Raw genomic sequence first — 17,456 nt, 5'->3', positions numbered from 1 at the left:
CTGTTTTGTCTCACAGGCTTTTTCTTAATGTAACAGTTGCCTGGTGACAAAGAAGTACAGCATTTCCACTTTGAAGCTCTGCTAGACTACGGGGAGCACCAAGCTGGACTTCGGGCTGCGCCAAAGCTTACGAAAGCACACATCAGGCCCAATGCTTTCCAAAAACTGAGTGTGAAACTTGCTGTCCAGGCAAGTCTGCTCTAGCATGTGTCATTAATTATTAGTATGTATCAAAAAGTGCTGTTCCTTCATGAAAATACAGCACTCTGTCATATAACTTCTCTAAAATCTTTCAGCTCTTCAGTGAAAGCACCGCTTTAGCAATGGACTTCTATCGCAGTAGAGAAGAATAAGTGAAACTTCGTGGCTCCAAAGCAACCTCGGATTTTGCGAGACGAACGAATATTCTATTCGACTGCTTTTAAATTCCAAGAGGCCACAAGATGTGCAGTATAATGAAGCAGAACACATTGCTGTAAGCCCTAATATTTCAAAGCTATGGTTGCTTCCTTTGAAGTTCCAATTAAATCAGATTGCTTTTCAGACACTGAAGGAGAACATCGAGTGGCTTGACAGGTGGCACACTTACAACCAGAGTTTACCAAAGCAAAAGCAACTCTTTTTTCTGAGCAAGCCAACATGCAATGCTCTGAGAATGGCTTTGCACAGCACAGTGACGCTTGTCGAAAAGCTGCTGAAATGTGGCTTTCACTATGTTTTAGTTGGAAACTTTGAACAAGACCACCTCGAAGTAAATTTAAACATTTTCGCTAGTTGAAGACATTTTCTTTGCACTTTTCTCTCTTTCAGAGGTTTTTTGGCATAGCAAGGCATTTGCTGGAGCAGGGGGACAGCCAACGGTTCAGCAATTTTTGTTCATTTACCGGTTGCTCTCGGTGAACAACTTGATCCGTCCGCCACAGCGAGCCACAGTTGAAGGGGATGGTTCACGTCTCCTTTTAAAAATGCAGGATCTCTTTCAACATAAAGAGCCTACTGTTAATCAGGTAAACATTTTAATAGCACACCAACGCTGCTCGTAGGGTGTCTCTCCATCGTATGGAAATGTGCTGAATGTTATCTAGCCCTTTGATGCTAATGACATGCACGTCTGGTCGTATGATATACAGCGAGCTTCTATTCTGCTTTTTCACTTTTCGAATTTCTCACTCTTGCCATTGTGGTATGAAAAAATATTTACGTTTCAGATTGATACCTTGGCGGTTCTTTTTGATGATATACTGCTGGAGCCTGCTGAATGCATGCAAGATATGATTCATCCGGTGTCAACGAGGGACTGCATTTTGGATTACCTTGGCGGCTATGTTGCAAAGAAGTTTGCTAAAATAAGCTGCAAGGACTGCCTCCAAACACTTAGAAGCAACTCCCGAGAGCCAACTGCATTGACTGCAATTAAGACGAGAGGATTTTCGCAAGTGCCATTGGAGCAACTATTGCGCCTCTTGCAAATTGTGAAGGAACATGTTGAAATGCGCACCATAGACAATATAGCCCGTGACAATGTCTACATGAACATTGTTGAAAACATCTTGCTGGACGACCACACTTCCTCGGCCAGTGTTGGCTGTGGAACATATTTTGTGAGCACCACGGCAGAAGTTGTGCACTTTTTTATTAAGTGCCGTCTGCACTTTTTTATTAAGTGCCGTCTGCACTTTTTTACGCGCGAACAAAACAAACTGTTTCGTGCTGGTGGTCGCCCATCCTGCCCGGCCAGAGGAGAGAGAAAACCAGGGGCATAAATTTTTTTTTTTTTTCAGTGATCTTTTTTGTGTCATTCACTCTATCTCCCAACTTTTCATCCACAGTTTCATCCACGCAGATTTAAATAAACTCTATGTACCTGTGCTTCATGGCAGTTTGGAATTCTTGACAATTGCCAGTAATTGCAACAAAAAAAAAAAATGCCGAGAATTTCGCCCACATCTCCTTGCAAGGCGCAGCGTTGTTGCAAAGTTCAAAATGCTACCCACTGCTAGGTAAGTGGCACACAAATTTATCTCCGTTAGGCAGAAATGTTTCGCACGTAAAAAGCTGAAAAAAACTGAAAGAGATATCTAAGTGAACAAAGAAAAGAAAGTGTTCGGTTTAAGCCCGAAAGTGTCTATACAGAAATTGAGAAACGTAAAAAATGTCACGAACACATCAGTCACTTGACAGATACTCTCAAGTCAAAACATTGCCAGCAATCAATGACTTGGGCAATTTGACAATGCGCATCATGTAAAATATTGACAATACTAATCACTGCTATGATTTGTTAGCGAGAACACGAAGAAGGAAAATACTTGAAGAAGTGTATTTGGTGGCAAACGCTTCTGCGAACGCGCACCTGCCCTACCAAGCGCGGCAGATCAATGCCCTCCTGTATACGGTGGCGCCTCTGGTGGCCACTTTTGTCCATATATGAAACTTTCGCGGGAGTTTCATGACCAGTAAAAAGTATTGAGGGACCATGATGATGCCCTTGATTCTCTACAAGGCGTGGAATGCTTTTCCAGCCTCAACCTGCGTTCCGGATACTGGCAAATTCCTATGCACGAAGAGGATAAAGAGAAAACGGCATGGATTCTATGTTTACAGCAGTATGCTTTCGATATTATCTATAAGTCTGATAGAAAACACCAAGACACCGACGCCCTTTCGGGCTGCCCGCTACCACATACCCAGCTCAGCATCGGTCAAAGTTCGGCCGTCACTTCAACCGCAGCTCCCGCGCTCACCTAAATAGACCAGCTATTCTCGGACATCAAGCGCACACTTCACTTCAGCAAGTTATCTGATACGTACTGTAGGGGTATTATAGACCAGCTCTCAGGAGCTTCCCATCCACCTGATGTGCGGCATCATCACCAACTGCTGGGATTTAAGCTAGAAAATGGAGTTCTCTACCGTCACATCTACCACCCTGATGGTCAATGCTGGGTTCTCGTTCTACCACACTCTCTTTGACTTGACGTGCTTCAAACCTTCCACGACGACTTGATTGCCGGCCATCTTCGTTTTCAAAAAACTCACGACCGCATCTGAAGTCGCTTCTACTGGCCTGGTATTTCTACTAGTATCGCACGCTACGTCAGTTTCTGTGTCCTATGCCAGCATCGTAGAATCCAGACATCTGCACCGGCTGGGCCTCTGCAGCCAATTCCGTGCCCCTCAACGCCATTTGAGGTCGTAGGTATCGACCTTAACGGCTGTCTTCCTGCCATATCTACTGGCAAACGATGGATAGTGACTGCGGTAGACCACCTGATACGATAGGCGGAGACAACGTCTGTGTCAACCTCCTCTGCTTCGGAAGTTGCCGACTTCGTTCTGTACGCCATCATTCTGCGCCACGGCGCCCCTCGTATATTGCTGAGTGACCGTGGAAGGGTGCTCCTGTCAGAAGTACTAAATGAAGTATTGCGTGCTCCTGGAATAACACACAAGACAGCTTCAAGCTACTGCCCTCAGACCAATGGTCTCACCGAAATATTTCACCGTACTCTTGCTGATATTGCAGCGTTCTTTTTCTCAAGTTTTGTTATCGCCCCAATACACTACGTAATTTTCAGCGCAAACTGCGCCTGCAGTCTTGGAGAAGCTTCAGAAATGTAGTAGGTCATTTTTGTAAGATCTCACCCACTCTGCGAACAATACAGATTATTCTGGAGCCTACGTCACCGCTAGCGATAACGCTAGAACATTCGACAGCAAGTCTATAAATGCCGACGCACTTCACCGCTTGTTAGTTGATCGACGACTGACAATCTGTTCGCCGCTATCAGTACAGGTCTGCTAGTGTGAAGCGACTTTTCGTTTACCGGGCACAAATTTGCCCAAATAAACAGTTTAACCTTCATCCTACTGTCTGTTTCTTTGTCGATGTCACGACCCTAGGACATCTGGTGGAGGTGCTGTTTCTTTGATGCTCCGGACGCACCCTTCAACTCGCGAGCCCAGCCCAAGCGGCAAAGAAGACACGGATGCCAACCCTGAACAGCGAACAAGCCGCAGGCAGAGAGAACTACAACCAGAGTATGGGCCCCTTCCTCAAGCAGCCAGGCAGCCCCGGATCCAGACATCAACTGCAGCAACCATGACCGTCCCCCTGTAGCCTGCCCCAGTCATTCTCCGGCAGCCCAAGGAACCACGAACGTTCTATGAATCGTCAGGCGAGGACCCGGAAAGCTAGATTGAAATATACGACCGAGTCGCCGCCTTGAACAGCTGGGACCCGGAGGAAAAATTACGCTGCATCTATATCTACTTAGAAGACGCCGCGAAGACGTGATATGAAAACCACGAATCCACACTACGAACCTGAGAAATCTTTCAGATGACGTTCCTGAGCACGTTCACGAGCGTCGTCCGCAAGGAAAGGGCTGCCACATTGCTGACGAAAAGGGTGCAACTTCCTAACGAAAGCGTAACCCTCTTTGTCGAAAAGATGACCCGGCTCCTTCGACAAGCCAACTCCAACAAGGCTGAGGAAAAGAAGCTTCGGTTCCTCATGCGCGGAGTTGCTGAAGACAAGGGTGCAGCTTCCTAACGAAAGCGTAACTCTTTTCGTTGAAGAGATGATCCGGCTTTTTCGACAAGCCGACTCCAACATGGCTGAGGAAAAGAAGCTCCGGTTCCTTATGCGCGGAGTCAAGCAGGAGCTGTTTGCGGGACTTGTCCGAAACACGCCCAGGACTGTCAGCGAAGTTCTTGCCGAGGCCACAACCATAGAAAAGGCGCTTGAGATGCGCACAATGCAATACAAACGTCATGCCTCATTCAAATGCGCTGATGCCTTCAGTACCGACGACCTGAGCGAGACGATTCGAGCGATCGTATGGAAGGAGCTGCAAAAGTTGTAGCCTTCAACGCAGCCTTAAGCCAATTCGATCGCTGGCATTGTCCGTGAAGAAGTTCGGCAGTCGCTTGGAATCGCAGAAGCACCGCAGCCTGAACCGGAAGCAATGAGTTACACAACTGCAGTGCCCCGCAACGCTCCTCCACGCCCTCGTCAGGACACAGCTCCGCCGCAGTTTTTCCGCCAGGCACCGCCGACGCCATACCGCCGGTCGGCCGGCCAGCGCTACGCTTCAAGGAAGACTGATGTCTGGCACACCCCTGACAACCGCCCACTGTGCTACCACTGTGGCGAAGCCAGGCAAACCTACCGCCGCTTCCAGTGCCCACAGATGGGACTGCGTGGGTTCGCTGTCAATACATCACGTCCACAGCCAGGGGAACAACCACGGGACATCGCCGACTACCTGGAAGGAACACAATGAGCACCACGAAGTCCTTCCCGTTCACCGTCGCCCAGCCGCCACATGTCACCACACCATTGGCAGTACTCTGGCCTAACGCGGGGCCGGTCTCCTAGCCCGTATCCGGGAAACTAAGGGCCGCAACCGATGGAGGTGCGGTTGCTGTGTGACAAACTACCGAAGATCCTCCTCCGACGCCGACGCCGCGACGGAACTTTCTGAACACGATGCCAACCAGGCAAAGTTCTGACAACGAAACCTCACTTACCGAAGGTGACCTGACGATGCAGCATGGAAGCAGCAGATAACGCCGACGCAGCCGTGAATCGACGCCACGGCCTAATTGCAACGCGAGATGACGAACTAGCGACCTCGACGTTTTTCTCAATAGCCAGAGTGTGACCACTCTCATCTACACTGGAGCCGACTGTTCTGTCATCAGCGGGTCGTTGGCCGCGAAGTTGAAGAAATTTAGGACAGCTTGGGAAGGCCCCGAAATCCACACAGCCGGAGGTCATCTAAAAACACCGGCAGGAATCTGCTCAGCGAGAGTCACCAATAACAGCCGTATTTATCCTGCAGACTTCGTAGTCCTATAGTGCTGCTCGAGAGATATCATCCTTGGCATGAAGCTTTTATGCCTCTATGGTGCAGTCATCAACTTAAGAACAAAGTCAATAACGTTATCAACAGAAGAAGCACTAGCGCTGTGCACGCCAACAGGGAACCATGCCTTGAATGTGCTAGAAGAACTAGCCACCATTCTGTCTCACTCCAGCCCCATTATTTCAGTCGGCGCTTCGCAAACGCGTGACTTTAAAGGCGTCGTTGAAGGGGGTCAGCAGCTGTTTGTCAGCCACAATATTTCCATCGCAAGAGAAATTGCAGAGCTGTGGGGAAGCAAAGCGACGGTTATGCTCACGAATTTTAGCAATGATTACAAACACGTGAACCAAGGGACGACCGTCACATACATAGAAGAAATTGTGGAAGCCACCAGTGCTTTCGCCCTCACCGATTCTGCGGAACTTCCTCAAAGGAACCAAGCCCCTCCCTCAGCTTTTGATGTCATTCCCAGCCTTCCGGACCATAAGCAAGAACAGCTGAAGACCCTGCTCCTGCAATACGAAGATTGCTTTTCATTCTCGCCAAAAACTCGGCAGACCCCAATCGCGAAACATCGCATCATAACCGAGGAAAACGCCAGATCACTTCGACAGAGTCCGTACAGGGTTTTGACACGAGAACGCGAGGCCGTAAAGAAACAAGTTGATGAAATGCTACGGGATGACATCATCCAGCCGTCCAAAAGCCCATGGGCGTCCCCCGTGGTATTAGTGAAGAAGAAGGATGGAACCCTACGTTTCTGCATCGATTATCGCCGCCTCCACAAAATCACAAAAAAAAGGACGTTTACCCTCTCCCACCAATAGATGATGCACTGAATCGGCTCCATAACGCGAAGTACTTTTCTTCGATAGACCTCAAGACAGGCTATTGGCATATCGAAGTCGACGAAAGAGACCGAGAGAAGACTGCATTTATAACACCGGACGGCCTCTTCGAGTTTGAGATGGTGCCCTTCGGTCTTTGCTCGGCGCAAGTCAGGCTATTGGCATATCGAAGCCGACGAAAGAGACCGAGAGAAGACTGCATTTATAACACCAGACGGCCTCTTCGAGTTTAAGATGGTGCCCTTCGGTCTTTGCTCGGCGCCTGCCACTTTTCAACGCATTATGGATACAGTGCTGGCAGGATTGAAGTGGCAGACTTGCCTTGTGTACATGGACGACGAAGTCATGTCTTTCTCGAGTTTCGAAGAGCATCTTCAGCGCCTTGAGGCTGTACTTCAAGCCATCAAGACGTCCGGATTCACACTGAAGCCAGAAAAGTGCAGATTTACGTATGAGGAGCTCTTGTTCCTAGGGCACGTGATTAACAAGTTTCGAGTCCGTCCCGATCCACAAAAAAACAGCCTCTATTGCCGACTTCCGGCCGCCCACTGACAAGAAGGCAGTGCGCCAATTTCTGGGACTGTGCTCCTATTATAGGCGGTTTGTCAAAAACTTCGCCTACATCGCCGATCTACTCACTAATCTTATCTGGACCGACAAGAAGTTTAAGTGGGAAAAGCCACAGGAAGACGCTTTTGAGGTGCTAAAGCAATGCCTCCAGACGCCTCCGGTACTTGCCCCTTTCGACGAATTAGCTGAGACAAATACACACTGACCCAAGCAGCGTAGGTCTCGGCGCCGTTCTTGTGCAGAGGGCGGACGGACTGGAAAGGGCTATTAGTTACGCCAGCTGATTGCTATCCAAAGCAGAAGTAAATTATTCCACAACAGAAAAGGAGTGCCTCGCCATCATCTGGGCTACGTCGAAATTTCGGCCCTATCTCTACGGCAGGCCCTTCAAAGTTGTGAGCGACCACCACGCCTTGTGTTGGCTAGCTACCATGAAGGACCCTTCAGGTCGCCTCGCACGATGGAGCCCGAGACTTCAAGAATACGAAATTACCGTCGTTTACAAGTCCGGCAAAAAACACTTCGACGCCGACTACCTCTCGTGCGCCTGTCGACCCACCACCGCCCGGCGACCCGCATGACGACTACTTCTTGGGAACGATCACTACCGACGACTTCGCTGAACGACAGCGGGCCGACCCGGAACTTAAGGCCCTAATAGAATACCTCGAAGGCAGGACCGCCGAAGTCCCGAAGGTATTCAAGCCCGCAGTTGCGTCGTTCTTCCTACGAGACGGTCTTCTACAAAAGAAAAACTTTTCACCGCTTCGAGCTAAGTACCTCCTTGTGGTGCCTTCAGCTCTGCGACCAGAACTCCTGCAGGCCCTGCACGACGATCCGACGGCAGGGCACCTCGGTGTTTCTCGCACGCTCGCGAGGATACAAGAAAGGTACTACTGGCCACGTCTTACCACCGACGTCACTCGTTATGTGAGGACATGCCGGGACTGTCAGCGACGCAAGACACCGCCGACAAGGCCAGCGGGACTTCTGCAGCCAATCGATCCACCTTGCCGACCTTTCCAGCAGATTGGTATGGACCTAATAGGGCCGTTCCCGATGTCGGCTTTCGGAAACAAGTGGATCGTGGTAGCTACCGACTACCTCACCCGCTTTGCTGAGACAAAAGCTCTGCCCACAGGCAGTGCATCCGAGGTAGCTAAGTTTTTCGTCGAAAACATCATCTTACATCACGGCGCCCCGGAGGTCCTCACCACCGACAGAGGAACGGCATTTACTGCCGACCTAACTCAAGCGATCTTGGCATACAGCCAGACCAGCCACTGCCGGACGATAACGTACCACCCACAGACCAACGACCTCACCGAGCGGCTAAACAAGACCATCGCCGACATGCTGTCAATGTACGTCGATGTCGAACACAAGACGTGGGACACCATTCTTCCGTATGTGACCTTCGCATACAACACGGCGGTGCAGGAGACGACGCAGATATCTCCATACAAATTGGTCTACGGAAGGAGCCCGGCAACGACGCTCGATGCCATGTTACCCAACGTCACAGACGAAGAAAACCTCGATGTGAGCGAGTACCTTCAACGCGCCGAAGGTACGTTGGTGTCGTTGGTGTCGTTGTACGTTGGTGTCGAACACAAGACAGAGTAGGAGTGTAGTAGGTCATTTTTATGAGATCACGCCCACTCCCCGAACTATACAGATTATTCTGGAGCCTACGTCAACGCTAGCGATAATGCTAGAACATTCGTTGGCAAGTGTATTAATGCCGACGCACTTCACCGCTTGTCAGTTGATCGACAGCTGACAATCTGTTCGCAGCTGTTAGTGCAGGTCTGCTACTGTGATCTGACTTTCCGTTTACTGGGCACAAGCTCGCCCAAATAAACAGTTTAACCTTCATCCTACTGTCTGCTTTGTCAACGTCACGACCCTGTGACAATAAATAGCCGTCTACATCTGTCTAGACCACAAATATTGGGATACCCTTCTCCCATTTCTCACCTTTGCCTACAACACCGGATATTCGCCTTTCTACCTTGTTTATGGACGTCCCCTTACTTTCTTCCTCGACGTTTCCTTTTTCAACACCGACGTCAACTCGTCTTCGTCTTCTAGCGAAGAATACATTTCAAAACTAGCCCGGTGTCTTGATTGTGCTCGCATCAACACGGAAGCACGACAGCAAGATCGAAAAGTGATTTATGACGCATCCCACCGCTTTGTATTCTTTTGACTTGGTGACGGGGTGCTCCTGTTCACACCTATTCGTACCTCTGGTCTGTGTGACAAGTTTCAGCCACGCTTCATTGGGCTTTACATAGTTATCGAGCAGATTTCGTCCGTTAATTACCGCGTGATCCCACCTGTTGTCGCAACAGACGACCGTCACCTCACCACAGAGATCGTGCACGTAAATCGCATGAAACCTTTTAGGCGGCATTCTTTGTCACATTGACTTGCTACGGCCAGGTTGGCCGCTTCCATGTGGGGGAAATTAGTGTGGGCATTCGTTATATGCTTTTTCTCATATATGCATTATCATAATCATCATCATCTATCTGGGTCTCTATCCTCATCTTCGTTGGGTGTCACCACAATCATCATCATCATGTGTGTGTGTGCTCTGTTTAAACCAGAGAACACACACACACGATGCTGAGCCCTTGGGCTGAATAAACGCTGTCTATACCCAAACATCATAATATATACTATTCAAATTCAACTTGAAATCATTCAACCAAAATCATTATTCGCTTCGAATTCTCTTTGAACCTAAAACTCACTATTCCCGCAAGCTTATTATTCATTCATTCATTGTGCGTCACATTCATTGCCTCACAAATCTGAGAGATTGTCATCAGCATGCTAAACATTCAACAGTAAAGATGCACGCAGCGGCGCAGAGACTTTTGTTAGGCTGAATATTGTCACAGGGTCGTGACGTTGACAAAGAACGAGACAGTACAATGAAAGTTAAAGTGTTTATTTGGGCAAACTTGTGCCCAATAAACGGAAAGTTGGATCACAGTAGCAGAGCTGCATTGATAGCAACGAACGGATCGTCAGCTGTCGATCAACTGAAAAGTGGCAAAGCGCGTCGGCATTTACACACTTGCCATCGAATGTTCTAGCATTATCGCTAGCGGTGACGTAGGTTCCAGAATAATCTGTATAGTTGGCGGAGTGGGTGTGATCTTATTGAAATGACCTACTACAGTTCTGAAGCTTCTCGAAGACTGCAGGCGCGGTTTGCGCTGAGAATTACATAGTGTATAGGGGCGATAACAAAGCTTTAGAAAAGGAACGTGGCATTGCCCCCCTTTCTGAATAAGGCATCGTCCCGATGCTTTAACGGATGATGAAAGTACGACAATTATGCAAAAAAGTACAAACAATAAATTACGATACTGCAATATTACAAGAAGTTAAACTGTTTCAGTTCGTTAACACGCATGAAATGGCTTGAGACGTACAACATAAACGACATCAGCTCGCGATCGTTGTTGTTGAGAGTTTGTGATGTCGTCGAGGACAACCTCGTAATCGAGTGGGCCGAGACGTCGAACCACCCTGTACGGTCCGAAGTACCGTCACAGAAGCTTTTCCCTGAGTCCCTGTCGACGTATCGGCGTCCACACCCAAACACGTTCACCAGGCTGGTATTCCACGAAGCGTCGTCGAAGATTGCAATGGTGGCAGTTGGTCGTCTGTTGGTTCTTTATACGGAGGTGCCCGAGTTGACGGGCTTCTTCTGAAGGCCGAAGGTACTCACTAACATTGAGGTTTTTTTCGTTGGTGACGTTGGGTAACATGACGTCGAGCGTCGTTGCCGGGCTCCTTCCATAAACCAATTTGTATGGAGATATCTGTGTAGCTCCTGCAATGCAGTGTTGTATGCGAAGGTCACATACGAAAGAATGACATCCCGATCTTTTGTTCAACATTGACGTACATTGCCAGCATGTCGGCAATGGTCTTGTTTAGCCACTCGGTGAAGCCGTTGATCTGTGGGTGGTACACTGTCGTCCAGCTGTGGCTTGTCTGGCTGTATGCCAAGATCACTTGAGTTAGGTCAACAGTAAATGCCGTTTCTCTGTCGGTGATGAGGCGCCGTGACGTAAGACTTTGTTTTCGACAAGAAACTTAGCTACTTCGAATGCACTGCCTTTGGGCAGGGCTTTTGTCTCAGCGTAGCGGGTGAGGTAGTTTGTAGCTACCACGATCCACTACTTGAAAGTCGATGTCGGGAACGACCCAAGTAGGTGCATACCGATACGCTGGAAAGGTCGGCGAGGTGGTTCAATGGGCTGCCGAAATTCCTCTGGCCTTGTCGACAGTGTCTTGCGTCAATGGCGATCCCGGCATGTCCTCACATAACGAGTGACTTCAGCGATAAGACGGGGCCAATAGTACCTTTCTTGTGTCCTCGTGAGCATACGAGAAACACCAAGGTGCCCTGCCGTCTGATCGTCGTGCAGGGCTTGCAGGAGTTCTGGTTGCAGAGCTGAAGGCACCACAAGGAGGCCCTTGGCTCGAAGCAGTGAGAAGTGATTATTTTGGAGAAGACCATTCCGCAGGAAGAACCATGAAATTGCGCGCTTGAATACCTTCGGAACTTTGGCGGTCTTGCCTTCGAGGTATTCTATTAGGGCCCTAAGTTGTGAGTCGGTCCGCTGTCATTCAGTGAAGTCGTTGGCACAGTTATCGTTCTCAAGAAGTAGTCGTCATCCGGGTCGCCGGGCGGTGGTGGGTCAACAGGCGCACGAGAGAGACAGTTGGCGTATTGGCGAGAGAGACAGTTGGAGTATTTTTTGCCGGACATGTAAATGATGGTAATGTCATATTCTTGAAGTCTCAGGCTCCATCTTGTGAGGCACCTGAAGGGTCCTTCAACGTAGCTAGCCAGCACAAGGCGTGGTGGTCGCTCACAACTTTGAAGGGCCTGCCATAGAAGTTGAGGCGAAATTTCGAAGCAGCCCAGATGATGACGAGGCACTCCTTTTCTGTTGTGGAATAATTGGCTGTTGCTTAAGATAGCGATCGGCTGGCGTAACTAATAACCCTTTCCGGTTTGTCAGCCCTCTGCACAATAACCGCGCCGAGACCTACACTGTTTGCGTCAGAGTGCATTTCTGTCTCGGCGAATTCGTCGAAAGGGGCAAGTACCGGAGGCATCTGGAGGCATTGTTTCAGCTTCTTGAAAGCGTCTTCCTGTGGCATTTTCCACTTGAACTCTACGTCGGCCCTGATAAGGTTTATTCATTTATTCACAAAAACCCCCACAGGCTCCATAAGGAGCATTGTGTGAGGGGAGGATATATACAGTGAATATTCACATTTAATTGAAAAATCAAAACATGATTATACTCGTTACATAACATAAAAATAACGTTATATAATTGTTATCGAGAGCAGGCATGATATGCAACTAATAAACCTAATCCAGAGAAACTCCTTTGTAAGCATGCAACACATAACTATAACAAATTATATAACATACAGCGAAGACCAATATACATGGTTTAGTGGAAAGTTGATGCCACTGGCGATGAAAAAATGGTTGTTACTTCGTGACGAAACAATACGGGATCATGAATTTTGACAGCATTATCGGAAAGACCATTCCATATTTCAAGAGCTACTCGTAATGCTGAAGAGTTGAATGCGTTCGTGTGCCCGAAAATGCATTTGAAAGAACGGCCATTGTGCAAACGGCGAGAAGTGCGTGTTGGCTGGGTGAGAGGGAGGGTGGTTTTGTGCTTACCGGATGCTATTTTGTGGAACAGGCAGATCAAGGCTATCTTTCTGCGAGAATCTAAGGGAGGCAATGATATTGATGATTTAATGTGAGTGATACTGGAATGTCGGCTGTAATCTTTTGCAATGAAGCGAGCAGCGCGGTTTTGAACACGTTCGAGGGCACTAATTTGGTAGGCCTGATGAGGTGACCAAACTGATGAGGCGAATTCAAGTTGACGACGAACGAAGGTTTGATATGCAAGTGCTTTGGTCGAAGTTGGAGCGTCAAGAAGGTTACATTTGAGCTACCCGAGAGTGCGGGATGCTTGTGCTGAAATTTTCTCTATATGCGTGGACCATGATAGTGAGGGTGAAAGATGCATGCCAAGGTATTTATATGATGATGTGCACTTCACGTGACAGTTGTTAAGAGTATAAGTAAAAAGAGAAAATAATTTCTTGTGGATAAAGGTCATGAGCTCGCATTTGTCAGTGTTAAGGGGAGACACGGGTATGGGAGGCCAAAAATTTTCCAAAAAACCGATTTTCTGAAGTATTTTTTTTTTCATAATCATTAAGGTCTAAGGAAGCTGTTCCTAAAATATTATAGCCCTGTAATGCGTATTTGTCGAGTTATTGGGTCGCAAAGTCAGTTTGATGACCATTTTCGCTTCCGAAACCACCTCAAAAATGGTCGTATTCAACGCCGGAGCGCGCGAAAACCGCACCAAATAGCGCGGCCATTTTGGTCTCATCTTAAAGACGCATTTTTCTATTATCTGTTCCTAGCAGAAGAACGTTTTTCGTCTAGCAACAACTCAGCTATCGCGCATAAAAAAAAAAACTGAATACTCGCACATCATTGGTACGTTTTTGTCACGTGGGGCAGTTCCCGGTTTCCTATTGGACGCGAAGGGATTCGTCTGCTAGACAGCGGCGTGCAAGCCGCCATTTTGCGTAGAGGCCTAACAACGGCTGTGCATTCAGTGCAATGGCAGGCGGTCATCGGAAGTTTCGGAGTGCTCATGCGTTCGGAACAAGGCGAAAACGGCGTCTGAGAGCCCGCACCTTATCACCAGCGAGACCTTCTGCCGCCGAGAACTAGGAAGAAGCAGGCTGTGCCAGCGCTATCACCGCCGCGGCACCCGCGATCCCGGACGCGATAGCCGCGTCCCAAGATCACGCGAGAGCTGTGCGCGTCGACACTCCCCTGGTTTCCGACGCTGAAAAAGTGGCCATCGAGTGTCGTGTGAGCGATGTTCTGCAAGATCTTTCATCGAAGTCAGCCACAAAACGCAAGCAGTATTTTTTTCGATACTCGGATGGAGCCGCAACGCCTGGTACACCGTTCACCGTCGTTAGCTTAGAGTTGGTCAACGAACTTCTTCAGTGTATGAAGTGCAGTGTGTGTGGTGGGCCTGGCAGAATCTCCAAGGAAGACCGCTTATATGGCATAGCCGTGAAACTTGTTCTCACATGTGACGAGTGCAGTAAACTGAGGACCGTATGGAGCTCGCCGAGAGCAGGGGGGGGGGGGGGGGACGCAGCGCACGGCTCCTTCGAAATTAACGTGCTCGCGGTTCGCGCGGCAATGAGCACAGGAAACGGGCAAACTGCGCTCAAGGATATTTTTTCTGCCCTAAATATTTCACGGAGAGGCCTGCACACCAAGACATACCAGGATTATGTGAAATTGAAAATGAACCCTGCCGCGCAGAAGGCTGCCGTGCGCGTTATTGACGACTGAGCGAGCACCGTGAAAATGGTATATTCCGAACTCAACTATGGAAATCCTGGAAATATCGCCGTTTCCTTTGATGGGACTTGGCTGACTAGGGGCCACTCATTCCATATTTGTGTAGGATCCACTGAAGCTATTTCAGAAACAATTACATATTTGAAATCAGCATGAAAAACTGTCCAAGATGGTGAGGTTTGGTCAAGATTGAGCCGAAAACAGAAAAAAAATTTTAAAGACCCATGTCCCCCCTTAAAGTGTTTATCTGGGTGAACTTGTGCCCGTTAAACGGAAAGTCGGATCACAGTAGCACACCTGCACTGATAGCGGCGAAGCGCGTCGGCATTTATACATTTGCCATCGAATGTTCTAGCGTTATCACTAGCGGTGATGTAGGCTCCAAAATAATCTGTATAGTTTGCCGAGTGGGCGTGATCTTATCGAAATGACCTACTACAATTCTGAAGCTTCTCGAAAACTACAGGCAGGGTTTGCGCTGAGAATTACGTAGTGTATTGGGGCGATAACAAAACTTGAGAAAAGAAATGTGGAAATATAATTAAAAAAAGTGCATCGCTAAAATAAATTGAGTAGAGGGCATTAGCATCATTATAAAAAGGCCATAGTGGAGTTTGTTGAGACTAAAAATATTTCTGGGTCTTAAAGAGTCCCATGTTGTGTAAAACAGGTGGACTAGTCTAGTCAACTTTGGCACAGTTGGTGCAAGCTTTGCTTGAATAGGCGCTGAGACATGGAATGGTAGCAAAATGGCGCAGTTGCCCCACCACTGTAAGCTATAATTCTTCATCATCTTCAGCCACGTGCACCATCAACAAAGCGCACATAATACCTCACAAGTGAGTTGTGGGTACCTCGCTAATTTACAGATAGGCAAATAATGATGCAGTGGTTGCAGTCCTACTTTGCAAGAATTATGACTTACGGTGTAGTCGATACCTTGTGGAGAACCAAAACAGCTGGCCTTGCCCTAACAACAAGCTGTACTCAGAATTCACATTCGACAGTATCATAATGGCTGGTGAAATTTTGTAGTCCAACTTCAAAATGGAGATTACATTGAAGGAGCTTCTTACCTGCCTGTACCTGGGAGCGGTCCCACTCTAGCATGAGATCCACAGCATACATGGCACGTGACTGCGGACTGTGTGCCACACCAGCCGGTGGCGGTTCGGCGCATGCCAGCTCGAACACTTGCCTCAGCACTTGAAACACCTCGGCCTGGCAAAAAGCAGATGTTGCAGGTCACTCTAAAGCTGCTAATGTCATGGCAAAGCGGTACTGACTGTTCAAAAAAGCTAATGATTGCACACATTCAAACAAGGTACAGAAACAAGCTGCTGCCAGCCATCTATTGAAGGAGAACAAGAAGGGAAATCAAGGCTATTTGGTAATAGTTCATTTTTCGATAACTCACAGCACAAGAAGGATGAAGACACAGACGAAGGATAAGACAACACGAGCGCTGACTCTAAACTGAAGTTTATTAAAAGGAAAGGCACGAATATACACACAGGCGAACCAGCTTCGACAGAGCAACTGCGCATGTGCAGCAGAGTCATTCAAGTGACAACACTTTTTGAAGACACGTGGAGCCTCTACGCACGGCAAAAAAGAAAAACATATCAACGAAAAACCGGTCATACCAACAAAACCAGACGTGTGAAGCATCCTAAGATAAGTGACACTTTAGAAATTGCATTTCCTTTTCGCTAAGGGCAACAGATGGATGGCTAATGTACCTTTCACCTTCTCTGTTGATAAAGAAGGCCTGCATTGTCTCCCTTGTTTTTATGGTGCTTATGGCGGAACAAAATATCAGCTTCCCCCGCCATCGGCTCACAACCACATTTTCTGGAGTGTGATGGCAGGCGGTTTGAACCTGCCATCACACTGCAGAGAATGTGGTGTGAGCCGATGGCCAGGGAAGCAGATATTTTGTAACGTTACCGAAAGTGCATGGCCTTTTCTATGTTTGACATTGCGCGGAAGAACAATGAACAAGAAGGGAAACCTGGGCTACTTAGTAATAGTTCATTTTTCGATAACTCACAGTGCAACAAGGGTGAAGACGCAGACGAAAGATAAGACAACACGAGCGTTGATTCTCAACTAAACTGATTCGCATGAGCATATCCGCTATCATAAAATCATTCCAGAACTATGAAGAGAGTATACATGCTGAAGTAGCGGCACAGCTGACGGACGACTCGTCAAGCTTCGACATGTGCATGTACGTTTCTACAGGGATCCATTAGCAAAAACTGGCCTGGCTATACATGAAACGCATTACCATCGTACGTCAAGATGAGCGTGCCCTTAGCTAGTTGCATGCAGTGCATCGCCTACTGAGCTTAGTACATAAGCGCCGTACTGTAACGTACATGCGTTTGTTTGCCCTTGCGTAGAAATTTCTTTCTTCGTGCTTGCTCAGCACTGAACTGAGCAAAGGTATGAAGACTATACTGTTGAGCCGACGCGGTGGCAGCGAGTAGCTTTCGTTTTCACGAGCGATATGCACTGCAGTCCCGCCCACAAGGGCGCGGCAGCAGACGGTGTAGTCGGTAAGCTTACATGAACCGTAACAGCGCTAAACAGCTAAGCCATACGTACTGTCGTGCAGGCAGTACATGATATAAATTTATTGAGATGCTTATCATTGGTCCATTTCTCGCCATGACTTGCTGCCGC

General features: G+C 48.1%; 1 protein-coding gene across 8 annotated transcripts in view; it reads right to left on the bottom strand.

The window, feature by feature from the left end:
* Positions 1 to 17,456, bottom strand: part of TTLL12 (Tubulin tyrosine ligase-like 12) — a 457,993-nt gene that overhangs the window by 16,900 nt on the left and 423,637 nt on the right. For all 8 annotated transcript variants that reach the window (XM_075882498.1, XM_075882503.1, XM_075882499.1 and 5 more), the window contains one exon: positions 15,842 to 15,986. In XM_075882498.1, the coding sequence (XP_075738613.1) occupies positions 15,842 to 15,986 (145 nt within the window). The remainder of the gene's footprint in view (positions 1 to 15,841; positions 15,987 to 17,456) is intronic.

The sequence above is a fragment of the Rhipicephalus microplus genome, unplaced genomic scaffold (assembly GCF_043290135.1).
Source record: "Rhipicephalus microplus isolate Deutch F79 unplaced genomic scaffold, USDA_Rmic scaffold_12, whole genome shotgun sequence".
NCBI lineage: Eukaryota > Metazoa > Arthropoda > Arachnida > Ixodida > Ixodidae > Rhipicephalus > Rhipicephalus microplus.
The sequence above is the reverse complement of the archived record's forward strand: the minus strand, read 5'-3'. Positions and strand labels throughout refer to the sequence as shown.